The following is a 14,990-nucleotide window of genomic DNA, read 5'->3' on the forward strand; positions in this document are numbered from 1 at the left end:
GTGGGGCCACCAGCCCCGGAGGCCTACATGGGCCAATAGTGGGAAGGGATCAGCCCCTAGGTGGGCTGGGGCGCCTCCCACCAAGGCCCAAGGCGCCTCCAAGAGGGGAAGGGGGCAAACCCTAGGGCAGATGGGCCCTAAGGCCCACCCCAGGTGCGCCTCCCCCTCTCCTCCTTGTGGCCGCCACCCAGATGGGATCTGGGGGCTGCCGCCACCCCTAGGGAGGGAACCCTAGGTGGGGGCGCAGCCCCTCCCCTCCCCCTATATATACTTGAGGTTTGGGGCTGCCCAATACATGTGATTCAATCTCCCTGTTGGTGCAACCCTACCCCTCTTCCTCCTCGTCTCTCGTAGTGCTTGGCGAAGCCCTGTTGGAGTCCCGCGCTCCTCCACCACCACCACACCGTCGTGCTGCTGCTGGATGGAGTCTTCCCCAACCTCTCCTTCTCCCCTTGCTGGATCAAGGCATAGGAGACGTCACCGGGTTGTACATGTGTTGAACGCGGAGGTGCCGTCTGTTCGGCACTAGGATCATCGGTGATTTGGATCACGACGAGTACGACTCCATCAACCCCGTTCACTTGAACGCTTCCGCTTAGCGATCTACAAGGGTATGTACTCCTTCCCTCGTTGCTAGATTACTCCACAGATTGATCTTGGTGATGCGTAGAAAAATTTGAATTTATGCTACGTTCCCCAACAGAAGCTACATTATAATATGTCATTTTCATTAAAGTATATATATCAAGTCCCGGTTCAGTATTATCTTACTAAGCCGGCCCTTGGGGGCTACACGTTGCTGTTCAAAGTTTACAAGATTATATTTACAAAGTCCCTGCTCATTATTGCATAATGACCCGGCCCTTGAGGGCTACACTGATTGAAGTTTTATAAGCAATTACAAGTCCCAGGTTGCTGCAAGCATGACAACCCGGCACTTGGGGGCTACATATATGGAGTATTCAGTTTATATGGTTGAGATGAACTAATCGGATTTCTTCAAGGTTGAAACACTTATTGGAGCAAGTCTTAAGTTATCACTATATTCTCTTCTTAAGACTTGGGGGCTACAGGTATTATGCATATAAAGGAGGAACATCTTCATTTTATTAGTTTTGAGCAAATCAGGAAGAACAATTACATGACCCGGTGTCGACAACAATTATGACCCGGCGCCATCAATATTTTTAAACCGGCCATTTTGGTAATATTAAACCGGCAAGTTTTATATCTTCAAACCGGTTGGATATCAGACCAATGTCGGCAAATTGATTATGAAGCTGATCTGTGGACCCGGATTTCCCAGAAGGAGGAAATAACAAGGACTTAAGGATGATCAGGTACCGGTTTACAAAAATTCTTAACCCGGAGCATAACCTGTCAAATTTGTTCTTGTGTTTATTTTGCAGCATAAGTTTACCGTGAATAAATCCAAGCTAAACTTGGGGGCTAATGTCGGGGATATACCCCGCGGCGTAAACTGGCCGGAAGTATAACTCGGCCGGACTAGACGTTTCATTGGTAAACCGCCAGAGGATTGGCGGTGTAAACCGGCCGGAAGTTAACCCGGCCGGACTTGGCGGATTATCTAAAGACCCCGCTGACACTTGGCGAGTTACTGGCGACCCGCCTTGACCTAGCGGTTTACAAGCAACCCACCTGGTCATTATGACTCACTGGTGATCCGGCGTGCGGGACAGACAGATGACAAGGCCCAAGACCCAGAAGGCCGGTTCACGTTTAATGGTGGGCCGGTTTAAGAGGAAAGGCAGGAGGAATATTATCTTACAAGGAGCTAAGACCCGGACTTGTATCCGGTTTGTATTAGAGACAGACTAGTCCTAATCCTAATAGGACTCCACATGTAAACCGCCCCTTCAACATATATAAGGAGGGGCAGGGCTCCCCAAAGGGGGAGAAGATGGACAAGTTTCACAAGTTGGACAAGTTAAGTTTAGACAATAGCTCTTGAGATAGAGCACTCTTGTAACCATGATCATCATCATCATCAATATCAATGAAGCAGGACGTAGGTTTTTACCTCCACCGTGAGAGGCCGAACCTGGATAAAACCTCGCGTCTCTCGTCCCGCTCAACTTAGGCGGGGCCTTGGCACCAGGAGGAGGGGGGCAGGCCGTTGGCGCTCAGGGCGGGCCAGCTGCGGCAGGTGCGGAGGTTGTCGAGGGCCGTGCCGGGCGCCCGCGGCGATCCGGCCGCCTAGAGCGGCTAGTTCAAGTTTGCCTAGGTACGGTCGTTCCTACTCTGCTTTGCCTAATCTGCTTTGCCTGTTTGATTGCTAAGATTGCGTGGTTAATTAAATTTAATGGCTCGTTTCTCTAGGAATCTGAAATACTATTCTGATGTATCTTCTTGAAGATTCCCTTCGTTTTGTTGGGCGTACAACTTCAGTATCATATAGGTATGGCTTGTAATCTCTGCATAACTCTTAATCGGTGGACTCGTTGGAATAGTTGCTTGCTGGGCTAATTAACGGCTATGTTTGCACATATATTAATGATTTTATATCCAGTCGATTTTAGCAAGATTATACTACTTCCAAATTGGGTATAAATAGGTACGGTTTTAATCTGCTACAGTAACTTGTTATTGGTGGCATATAATAGATATAGGACTCGTAGTCTAGTTTTGGTGAACATCCTGATCCTGAATATGGCATAAACTTCCAATATATATACCTTATATAGGTAGAGTTTCCAGTTTACCAAACTTTTTACACATATAAACTCCTCGTTGGAATATTTGCTTCTTGGCTAATCATTTCCCATGCTTTCTACAGATATTAATGATTCTACTATATTTTAGCAAAGATTATACTTCCTAAACGGGTATAAAATTCCAATACCTTCTAAGTACGATTTCTAATCTGATGTGTAACTTTCCATTGGTGGCATCTTACTTATTGGAATATTCTAGGCTTGCTGAAAGATTGCGTGATTAATTAAATCTGATGGCTCCTTCTGCAGGAATCTGAAATATTATTCTGTTATAGTATCTTCGTCAAGATTTGCTTCGTTTAATTGGGCTAAAACATCAATACCATATAGGTTGGTTTCTAATACGCATAACTTATAATCGGTGGACTCCTCGTTGGAATAGTTTTGCTTCTTGGGCTAATTAAGGGTTATGCTTTTGTACAGATATCAATCATTCCATCAAGTCAATTTGGCGAAGATTATCTACTCTCAATTTGGGTATAAATTTCACTTACCTTATAGGTACGTTTCTAATCTACCACGTAACTTTTTATTGGTGGCATCTTACTTATTTGAGTATTCTGTTTATTGGGCTAACGAACTTTTTTGCTTCATCTATAGATGTATAGATATAGACAAGATTCTGCTTATGGGCATAAATTCAGTTTCCTTATAGGTACAGTTTCATATCTGCCACTTTTCATTGGTGGACTCTACCTCTCCACATAGTATATGGCTAAAACTACTGGATGCCTATCTTTTGTAGGAATTTGCTGGACGGTTATGCAAGAGGCAGATACGAGTACATGAATATGAGAGATCTAGATATAGATGTAACAAGACTTTCATCAGCACATCGATTTGCTGCTTATACGCACAAGTTATCATATGGTTGTATGCCTTGAAAATCTATTTTGATGTACTTGCTGTGTAAGACTATCATATGGGTTTTATGCCTGAAAATCATATTTCGATGCACTTGCTGTGTAAAACTATATATCATTTTGCATGTTCGTTTACTTTATTGGCATTTAGTTTATGTTGATGCAATCAGGGCTGACCGACCTCTTTTTACTAGAACGACCTTGCTTATGCTACTTACCTTATTTGGTATTAGAACATAAACAAGTTACATTATCTGATTGCATGGCATAAATTAAGAAATAGTACTCCGGACGGAGGGAGTATGATTGTAGCCTAAAAACTGTTGGTGATAAGTGAATTCTAAAGGGAGAAATCTCAAGGCCATCTATTTTATTCTTTTATGAAAATGAGCAAACCACTTATGTGACTCATTCTTTTCAAAAGAAATAGCAGATCTCATAATTGTGTACAAACATAATCATCGTAGCATTTTGCATTAAAAGATGTAATAATCGTAGCATTTTGCATTAAAAGATGTAATAATCGTAGCATTTTGCATTAAAAGATTTTGGTTTGAAAGAGGTACAGCTAATGGTAAGGTAATTTGTAGTGGTAAATAGTTTCTCAGCATGCATCGACGGACCCCAAAAATGTCAACATAAACAGAGCAGCCATAACATTTAAAATCATTATCTGAAAGATGGCCCAGGAACACATTGGTTAATTTGCTACATGAGCAAACAAGCATGCTCAGCCCTCTGCCCGGACTTCAAGATTTGCTCGTGGTGCTGATTATTAGTAAAACAGGGCCAAAAAATTCAACCAAGAGTCTAACAAAATGTACAAACTAAATTTATAAGTAATAACAGTTCAACCATGGAAGGATGACATCATAGTGATCTTACCTAAGCTATTGATGATGCGATTCACAACTAACATGTAAGAATAACAAGTAATGCATCATTTATGTACATAGTTTGCTCATCAAATATTCTGCCGGCTGCAAGAAAATATCAGTATTTTACTACAGCTTTGCACACTACAAAATGACGCTGAAAGCATATGGAATGGTTTTTTCTAAAAAAAAGTGCATGGAGTGTGCACATCAGCTACTGCAAGGAAATACTCGATACTCCATGAGAAAGGATTGAAGAAGATACCTTTCAAGGCTTCATTCAAACAAGGGAGGTAATCTAGTAAAAAAACAGAAATCATAATGGTCGCATGAGTTCATCACAGATGATAACCAACAGAAAGAATTAGTAAACTTACAAAGGCAGTCAGAAACAGCATATCTTGGTTGGCCGTGTAATTACCACCATCAAACAGAGGAAACTTGAAGGCAAGGTGTAGATGTGCACTGGAATAATGAGACATCACACTGGTTATGAGTTCACACGAATATATCAACTGGAAACCATACGAGGGTGATCATAGTTGAAACCATACAACAGGTGATTATAGTAACTGACGGAATCAAATCAGTGGCAAACCTTCAGAAGCTTCCGTATTTCAGGTCTTTGAAGCAAGGGCGTCTCTAACCTGTTTCAATATATTATGAAGCGTTTGCAATTCTGACATAGAATAGAAAAAAACCTTAACGGTTTGTAGTTATAGAAAAATGCTACATTCAAATACGGTGATGGAAAGCATCAATAGAAAACGCCAGAATCCTCACAGGCTTAGGGTAGTGTCACAAGATATTTGGACAAATTACCACCAATTTAATCATGGAAGAAGGGGCATTTGAGGTTACCATAGTCATTGTATCCCTGAACTCTATACTGGCTAACAGTTCTAGAGTCTACAAGCAGCCAAAATACTATCAAATCTACCATTTAATTTTACACAAAAACTGTAGCCAGTTTACATTGGTTGCCAAGCAGATTTACTCACCCTAAAATCGGCTTTCCTTAAAACCTCCTTTGTAGATGTTTCAAACTGGGGTCTTGGAGGGTTCCTTGGGGCTGCAGGTCTTGTAAGGTCAAGATCCTGCATGCAGTAGAGTTGACTAAAATCTGGTGTTAGAGGAGTGTCATTCGAGTAGATAACAGACTAATGCGTCCATGATTAAATGAAAAAAAATAGATAGCTAAAATACTATGACAATATCTTCTGGTGGTTCGTGGTTTTTTAGGCAATATTGGATAAGACAAGCAATTTCTTTGTGTTTTCACAAACATATAGCCACAAAAGCACTACACTGGGTGGTAATATACTAACTCCGCAGAATCTAGCTCACACATTTGGCCACACTTCCTGAATACTTGTAAATCACTGAATCATGCTAGACTAAATCTAAAGACTACACAGAATTTGTGATCTCTCAAATACTTGAATCACTGAAGTAGGAGTAACAAACATAATCCCTCTTACCTTGAAGATTATCGTTGCAAAAAGGCAAGGAAATATACCATTCATGTTGATGATATCCAACAGGTCGGGGCATGATTTTGTTTTTAGAAGTGTGTCAAGAATCAACAAACAACCCCTTACACTGAAAGAAATGGTTTGGGGTACAGCTTCCAGGAGCAAAGGTTGGACGGCCATGGTGTGGGGTATGAGAGGGAGAGGAGGTTGGGGACGGGGACTAGATTCAAGGCAAATCAATCGGGCATATCTCACCAACATGTTGCCGAATAGGCGTGAACGACAAAAGAGAACCAATAAAAAGGTGGATTAATCACCAAACTGTCTTCATGGATCCAAATTGGTCATCAGCATGCCCAAATCACCTGTTAGGAAACAAAATAGATGAAGAATTGGGCATGAACGGAACAAGAAATTTCACATAGTATTGCATGGATAATTTCAAATTTATGCTATAGAATCAAACAAGAGAGACAGGAACCACTAAAAGAATTCATCATGTGGTAAGATGCACAAAGAACCTAGCAATACTCGCAGAAACCCACAGCAAGATCAAAACTTTATTGGACCAGCGGCACAGTTGAACACCAGTGAGGGGCTCGGCGGATCTGGGTCTTTATTCTCAAGGGAAGTGGATCTGCATCTGGCAGGATTTGAAGACAACAAGGCATGAACAGATGCACCAAACATCCTTCACCAAAACAGAGAAGAATTGATGGGACAGATAACCAAAACGGCCAAGTCGAAAGAAGGAATATGCTTAGGAGCAGCGGAAGGGAGAGGAGGAGGAGGAGGAGGAGAGGAGGGGGAGGGATGCTTGGCATGGCGGCTATGGTTGACGAAGGGAGGCGCGCAAGGGGCGGTGACAGGACTGCGCCTTTTGTTTTTCTTCTTGGATTTCAGGGTCTCATTGATTTGCATGATTCTGAAAACATGAAAATAGAAAGAAAAAATAGGATTAAATAGACATATTCACCTGTAGAATTAGCAAGAAGTGTTTGATGTTACAAAAAAATAAAATAATCATAAAAAGTTTGAAATGGATGTTGAATTTCCTATGAAACATAGTAAATCAAAAGATCCATAGAAAAAAATTATATAATTCTTATCCTATGAATCAAAGGACCAAAGTACAAACAATCTTCAAGAATTTTAATCCTCCAAAAATTCTAAAAGATTTCCTTCGAATCAAAGGAGCCCTTAGGGGCTCTCCAACACCGACCCTTAAATCGTCTGCATCCGTCTAGACCAAGCGATCCGGACGTGCTGTGTCATCCAACGCGGGCCTGTGTCGCTCCGCCGGGTAGTTCAGACGTACTTTCTCCCACAAAGCGGAGACAAATGTGGGGGAGCTTTGCCGACGCCTGGACCGCTCACAAACTCGCATTTGATCACTTTGGCCCACTAAAAATCCCCCACCTCCCTCTCCCGTGCTTTCCATCGAATGCTCGTACGGCTTGCAGCGCCACATTCATGCCAGCCTAGAGCATGCCGCGGGCGGCATTAGTGCCGCAATTTTGACTGGACGGGAGGGCGGCGCTGACGGACGTGACCTTTCGAGCGTCGCCGACTCAATGTGGGGTCGCGTCCCGAGGAACCAACTCCGGCCGCTACGCCTCATTGAAGCGAGCTGACCGCCCCTTCGCCTGGCCTGGTCGTGGCTATTTAAGCCATGCGCCGGCAATGCACAGAGGCGCACTCCCACTCTCGGAGCATCGCCCCCTCCTGCCCAAGCCCCTCTTCCTCTCCGAGCCCGGTGGCGGCGATACCAAAGTCATGGTACTCCATGCTCATAGGCGGAGTCGGTGGAAGCTCCTCCTTGGTGGTTCTTGGCGCCGCCTCCCACGCTCTCTGGGCCCGTTAACATCCACGTTGGCCGACTCCTCCGCCAAGGAGGAGATCGTCATCTCCTCCGATGACGATGAGGACCAAGCGCCGCAGCCGCCCCGACTCCTCAAGGAGGCCGCTCTGACGCCACCATTGCCGGCACGTGTCTAGGAGCCGGCGTCCCCGCCGCGCAACCGGTACAGCCCCATGGACGCGCCCTCGTCGTTGCCGCGTTGCCACTGCCTCGCCGTCAAGGAGGAGCTGGCGCCCGTGATTGAGAAGGCGCGGGGCCTCCTCCTCCACTAACTCAGAGGTGGTGGTTACGACGGTGCCGCAGGCTTGAGGTCCGTCATACCCGAGGTGGAGCGCGAGGCGAGGTATGACTGGTGCAATGTCGGTCGCCGCTTCGTGTTCGCCAAGAGCGACGTGGCGCCGGACTGGGTGAAAGAATATGCGGTGCCCCATGTTTGGTTTTGGTAATTGATGACAATCTCTATGGACTAATGATTGCCTTGAGTTATATTTGAAGGGTTTGTTCATAGGCTTTTTCTTGAAGTCCATGTGTTGGTTTCAAGAAGTTTATGAGTTGACCAAGGTGCTATTAAGGAATTATTCAAAGATTGGTCATGTGAGTGTTGAGATTATTGCAAGCATGTCTTGAAGAAGAAGAATGTGTGATCATTCATGTTTACCTTCAAGACATCATTCAAATGAAGACAGTTGGAAAGATTCAACGTTGATCAAGACTAAGTCAAGCGTGAATCAAGTTGATCAACTCATAAAGCATAAAATATGTACCGATAGGGATCAAGTGATCCCATGGTATGGTAAGCATTGTCCATTGTGCTTTGTGTACTAACCCATGGTCTATGTGAGAGTTCTAGGTGGGGTTAGGTACGTGTTCATGGGCTTGCGTCAAGAGGAAGATATCACTCAACCCATGGAGAGGATGACATCAAGTGGTGATCGTTGTCAAGATTACCGTGTGCAAGTTCTAGTGGAGCATCACGAAGAGATCAAGTGCTTGAAGCTTGTCGTCCATTGTGGTGACAATGGACTTGTGAAGATGTGCGGAAGAGTGGTTCACCCATAGTTGTCGTGGAATTGTCACGACAGATGTCAAGGCAACGCTGTCCCATCCTGTCTCCTCCAATTCCCCATCCAGCGCCCCATGGTCCTACCATCGGTGCTCCCTCATCGACGATGTCGCAGCTCTCCAGCCTCCCATCTCGAACAACCGACGCCCCGTCTCCGCTGCTATCCCCACCGTTCACAACCATGCTCCAAGGAAGCTCACCTCTGACGACCCAACCCCTCTCTGTTTGTTGCGTCCATAGCCACTCTCCTCGACGCCCTTTCCCGCACCACCGTCGGCGATGGGTTCGTCCTCAGCAACGGCCACACATCCAGACTGGTTTTGATGTTGGGTCTTAATTTTTGTCCAGATTCTTTGATTGATTGATTTGACAAACACAAATTGACATAAAATCGATGCAATTTATCCTCCAAAGTGTTCAAGCAAATAGCCAAATCACAAATCACAGCCACATCTAGAACTCGAATCCGTAAATAGCATCATCCCTCCTAGAGTGTGGCTGGATGGAGCAGCAGCGGTGAACAATGTAGCAAGCAGAGGAGTTGCGGCGGCTGGAGTGTTAGGGCTGGAGAAGAAAAAATAAAGAACTGGGAATTAAAGGCTTGCTTTGAGATACGTTTTGCCACGCGTCAACTGCGGGAGAGGGTTTCCCGATCGAAGGCGTGCGACCCGGTCGTATAGGATTATTTTTCGTTGGATACCCACTCTCACCATTTTTTATCTCTTACTCCTTCACATAGGTAAAAGTGCCATATAGATAGGCCAAAAGCCCATTATTATACTTGCTTTTGGATACGTCGTAATTCCACAACTGAAACTGATTTGCTGGAGATGCTTTGTGCAAATTTAGTGTTCAATGCAGTTGCTCGATGCTTTTGATATTTTGTGTTTCACAACTAGCATGTTCAACTTTTTATACTGATTTTCTTTGATTTTTTGTTTTACATAACCCCCCATACAGTTTAAATCTTAAGGTTGAATTTTTTTTGTGTATATAATATTTAGGAATCAAATATCTAATTTCGGTGTCCGAGCACGGAGGTAACTCAAATAATGAAACCTGTATCCACAGGAGGATGGACACGCATCCCCGTTTGACGTCTTCATAAACGGCTCACGTACTCCACGGCCCAGCCACACCGTCGATTCGCAGCTCGCTCGCCAATCCAACCAATCCATAACCCGCTCCTCCTCGCCCGTCTCCGCCGCACCCCCAAAACCCTAGCTCGCCCCCTCCCCACCCCGCCCCCCCCCCCCCCCCCCCCCCACCGCTCCGGCCGCCGCCGCCGCCGCCCGCGAAGATGCCGCCGAACCTCGAGTGCCGGATGTACGAGCCGCGGTTCCCGGAGGTGGACGCGGCGGTGATGATCCAGGTGAAGCACATCGCCGACATGGGCGCCTACGTCTCCCTCCTCGAGTACAACAACATCGAGGGCATGATCCTCTTCTCCGAGCTCTCCCGCCGCCGCATCCGCTCCATCTCCTCCCTCATCAAGGTCGGCCGCCAGGAGCCCTCCATGGTGCTCCGCGTCGACCGCGACAAGGGCTACATCGACCTCTCCAAGCGCCGCGTCTCCGAGGAGGAGGCCGCCACCTGCGAGGACCGCTACAACAAGTCCAAGCTCGTCCACTCCATCATGCGCCACGCCGCCGACACCCTCGGCGTCGACCTCGAGCCCCTCTACCAGCGCATCGGCTGGCCGCTCTACCGCAGGTACGGCCACGCCTTCGAGGCCTTCAAGCTCATCGTCACCGACCCCGACGCCGTGCTCGACGTCCTCACCTACGAGGAGACCGTCGTCGGCCCCGATGGCGAGGAGGTTCGTTCCCGACCCCCCTTCCCCCTCCCCCCATCTGCTCCTAATTGCTCGATGCATAATTAACTGATCAAGTACTCGGTGTGCTTTAAGCAATACCATTAATTCACTTCAGGCTTGTTGTTTTATGACTTGACACTAATATCAACCGATTAGACCTTTACATGTGTTTTTCAAGTAGGTATTCGTTTGTTAGTGGTGCTGCAGTCTGTTAATTTTGTCCGGTATCGAAGTTGCCTCACGAACAGTTAATGTCTAGTAGCTGATTTGGAGCCTGTACTTAATAATTACCTGATGTTCTTTGATTTAGTCGATTGAAGGATATGTGTTGCTTCAAATTGGTTTGTTGAAATATGACGGTGTAGTTACCTTGGTTCTTTGTGGACTGTTCTTCGTCCTGACCCCATCCCAGCAACTGCTCCTTGGTGCTAATGGCTAATTAACTGCTAATGTTTGGCTGTACTAGAAGCAATGCTATCAATTCACTTGGGGCTGCTAGTGTTATGACTTGACAATTAATATCTTGCAAATATTAAATGCCTACGTGTGTTTCTCGGCTAGGTATTTGTTGCTAGTGCAGTCTGTTAATTTTTCCATTGTTCCAATTATCGGACAGTTAATCGGCATCTCGGCCAGTTGATCGATAGGTCACCTAATAGCCGATTAACTGATTTTTTGGCCGATTAACTGGCCGATTCGCGTATATTATCCCTTGTCGCCACCTGACCGATATGGCACCACTTACCGCTATCCTGAACAATGAATTTTGCCCTGTGTCAGTACTGCATCCATGAACAGTTTATTCATAGTAGGTGATTTGGAGTCTGTATTTAAGTTCCTACTATTGTGCATAGAATTAGTAGCTTCAAGGACATGTGTTGCTTCGAATAGGTTCATTGACATACGGTAATATACTTTAGCTGATTCTTTTTGTACTTAAGCTTGATGGCCAGGAGGTTCATTCCTGACCCCTCCCCACAATTGCCCCTTGCTGCTAATGGCTAATTAACTGCTTAAGTATTGGGTGTACTCCAAGCAATGTCAGCAATTCACTTCAGGCTGGTGGTGGTGGTGTTAGGACTTGACACTGATATCTTGCAACCGATTAGACGTTTACATGTGTTTCTCGAGTAGGTATTTGTTGCTAGTACAGTCTGTTAATTTGTCCAGCATCTAAGTTTCCCCATGGACAGTTAATTCTTAGTACCTGTTTTGGAGCATGCACTTAATTTCCTAATGTGTCTAGAATAAGTTGATTTAAGGATGTCCATTGCTTCAAATAGCTTAATTTAGCTTGATTATCAGTGTACTGCTGATTGGACCTCTGTAAACCTAGTAACTTAGTATTTGTAAGCCAGACAAACAGTAGGTTGTATAAACAGTTAAGCGTAAATTTGAATGACAAAATTATTATCTTGCAACCGGTTATATGTTTACCTGTGCTTCTCAAGTAGGCACTCATTTGTTTGTACCACAACCAGTTAATTTTGCCCTGCATCAAAGTTGCCCCAAGAACAGTTAATTCCTACTGGTTAGTTCGGAGTCTGTGTTTAATTACCTAATGTGTATGAAATTAGTCGAATTAAGGATATTTTGTTGCTTCAAACTGGATCTTTCAAATATGGTACTCCCTCCGATCCGTATTACTTGTCGCTCAAGTGGATGTATCTAGAAGTTTTTCAGTGCTAGATACATCTGTTTGGCGACAAGTAATATGGATCGGAGGGAGTTATATACTTTAGCTTGATTTGCCTACTATTGATTGAATTGATGTAAACATGGTAAGTTATATTGGTTGGTTTGGTAGTTTGTGTAAGCAATTGGAAATTAGGTACCTGGGTTTCATTCAGATATGTTCACTTATGGCAGATTGGCAGTATGGTATGAATCATAGATCTCATATTCGCATAGGGCTTGTGCTGTTTGTGCATGGCTTAAACTGCCTTTATAGCATGTTACTGTAGAAATTGGACGTTTCCCACGATTCATTTGTGCTGACATTTTCTACAGGTTACTAAAGTTGTGCCGGCTGTCACCCCTGAGGTTAAGGATGCACTGGTCAGGAACATAAGGAGGAGAATGACACCACAGCCTCTCAAGATTCGTGCTGATGTTGAGATGAAATGCTTCCAGTTTGACGGTGTTCTCCACATTAAGGTTCTCTTTGCTTCCATCCATGCATTTTGGTTTCCAAGTGTATGCTTGGTTGTGAGTTGCTAATTCTGTTTTGCAGGAAGCCATGAGGAAAGCTGAAGCTGCTGGAAATGCTGATTGCCCTGTGAAGATTAAGCTAGTTGCTCCTCCGCTTTATGTTCTGACCACACAGACACTTGACAAAGTTGGTTATTTCTTCAATTCATTCATGTGATTAATGTTGATTCTTTGACTTTTTTCTTCTTTGCTTAGAAAATATAAATCAAAACCCAACACACAGAACTGTTAGTCTTTGCATGGAGGAGTAATTTAAACAATGTTTTGGACTGTCTTGTAACTAAGTAATCAGGGAGGAGTAGTCATTTATTTTGCTGGGGAAATTGGCATACATGTTTTAGTAGACGGATGGAGAATACCCGGGTATTATTGAGACCTTTAAATTTCATTAAAATCCAGATACCCTTGTGTTGACTGTTGAGTATTTCTATGATGCAAGGCAGTGGGTACTATGTATTCACACATCTCTTAAATTTCATTAAAATTCCCTTGTGTTGAGTATTTCTATGATGCAAGGCAGTGGGTACTTTGGATTCACACATCTCATGATGCCAATGTATGGTTGGGGTTATTCATAATGGAAGGAGGTGGAATCAGGTTCCCCCGATTATACGAGCGTGGGTGGGTGGGTTGGGGGTTCGAATGTGGGTGGGCTGACTGTACATACGCGTCACTCTAGCCAACTGAGTAGAGCCCATATCTTGTTGTGTTATTCATGAATTTTAGTATGTGATCCAGTGACATGAAATTTGCTGATTTTGTATATTGCTGTTGTGAACAGGACCAGGGGATAGCAGTTCTGACAAATGCAACCAAAATTTGTGCCGAGGCAATTGAAAAGCACAAGGGGAAATTGGTGGTGAAGGAAGCCGCCAGAGCTGTAAGTTCCTCGTTACCTGTGCTCAACAAAATAATTATCAAAAGAAACCACTGCCGATCCAGAGATCTGCAAGCTTCTATTCAGTCCTGCCCATGATTCATGTTTTATAATTTCCCCGTGCAGGTGAGCGAGAGAGACGACAAGCTGTTTGCGGACACCATCGAGAAGCTGAAGCTAGCAGGCGAGGAGGTGGACGGCGACGACGAGAGCGAGGAGGAGGACAATGGCATGGGAGACGTAGACTTCACAAAGGCTGGCGCTGGCGCGGACTGAGCGAGTCTCCTCCCAGGTGGGATGAGATTACCTGTACAGCGCCAGCAATGAAGTGGAAGAATGTTTGGCTCCTCCTGTTTGGGGAGGCACGTTGGATGGATGGATGAGTTTTGAGTCTGTTATTAGATATTGATGATCAGTTGTAGGCTACCCGTGGTCTTACAGATTGGTTTGCTTTTCGTTGAGCACTGATGCTGAATACCGTTAATTGCGCTTTTGCTACCTGTTTTTATCAACGTTTATACATGGATTTTGCTTATCGTTGCTCACTAGTGGAATTTGGTGCATGACGCTGAGCTTACTTGCCCTGTTCTTTGAACTTTTGACTATTACTCCCTCTGGAAAGGAATATAAGAGTGTTTAGATTACAACTTTAGATCTAAACGTTCTTATATTTCTTTACGGAGGGGTGCTAGCTCATCTGCAATCATAGGCTCCGCCTATGATAACTTTCCATGTGCTTGAAATGATGTCTGCCGAATGCACACTATATTTAGTGTTTTGACGACTGTTGATGAAATTACGCAATAGACGTTTCGTTTTAACACTTTCTACGTGAGGTGTTGTATGGTTCATAGCGAATTGATCATATAGTGACCAAATAAGCCTGAATCAGCAAGCACCAGTGGTCTAGTGGTAGAATAGTACCCTGCCACGGTACAGACCCGGGTTCGATTCCCGGCTGGTGCATCTCTCTTTTTTTTTCTTGGTCACTCTCTCTCGCTTTGCCTGACGACGAATGATGTTTCGTTTTTGCCTGACGAAATGATGCGCATTCTCTTCTTTTTTGAATGCCACGAGAAGAAAGAAAGAAGGAGCGTCATGCGTGCGCAGTGTTGGCTTTCTGTCCAACAAAACCTAGCACGCAACAGTCTGTCTGCGTCCTTTACTTCCGGCCATGGAGTTTCGTTCACCATCGACCTTAATACCGACTACGT

The 14,990-nt window shown here is 44.7% G+C and overlaps 1 protein-coding gene, 1 long non-coding RNA gene and 1 other non-coding gene across 9 annotated transcripts; 2 read left to right on the forward strand and 1 right to left on the reverse strand.

Moving 5' to 3' along the window:
- Window positions 1–4,229: 4,229 nt before the first annotated feature.
- Window positions 4,230–6,810, reverse strand: LOC125531058 (uncharacterized). 7 transcript variants are annotated; one of them, XR_007293089.2, is made up of 4 exons: window positions 5,475–6,810; window positions 5,072–5,120; window positions 4,851–4,938; window positions 4,230–4,771 (listed from the first exon to the last, which is right to left on the reverse strand). It is a non-coding gene; the product is annotated as an uncharacterized LOC125531058 (long non-coding RNA). The 7 variants fall into 7 exon arrangements; XR_007293095.2 differs by having other exon boundaries at window positions 5,028–5,120; XR_007293094.2 differs by having other exon boundaries at window positions 4,851–6,313; window positions 6,470–6,810.
- A 3,309-nt stretch (window positions 6,811–10,119) lies between these two features.
- LOC125531056 (eukaryotic translation initiation factor 2 subunit alpha homolog) lies at window positions 10,120–14,353 on the forward strand. Its single transcript, XM_048695466.2, has 5 exons — window positions 10,120–10,691; window positions 12,699–12,845; window positions 12,922–13,026; window positions 13,681–13,779; window positions 13,903–14,353. Exons 1-5 carry the CDS (start codon window positions 10,173–10,175, stop codon window positions 14,050–14,052), a joined length of 1,020 nt encoding a protein of 339 aa, XP_048551423.2. The 5' UTR covers window positions 10,120–10,172; the 3' UTR covers window positions 14,053–14,353.
- Window positions 14,354–14,671: 318 nt separating this feature from the next.
- Window positions 14,672–14,742, forward strand: TRNAG-GCC (transfer RNA glycine (anticodon GCC)). Its single transcript has one exon. It is a non-coding gene; the product is annotated as a tRNA-Gly (tRNA).
- The last annotated feature ends 248 nt before the right edge of the window (window positions 14,743–14,990 follow it).

The sequence above is a fragment of the Triticum urartu genome, chromosome 2A (assembly GCF_056163025.1).
Source record: "Triticum urartu cultivar PI428250 chromosome 2A, HENAU_Tu73, whole genome shotgun sequence".
Taxonomy (NCBI): domain Eukaryota; kingdom Viridiplantae; phylum Streptophyta; class Magnoliopsida; order Poales; family Poaceae; genus Triticum; species Triticum urartu.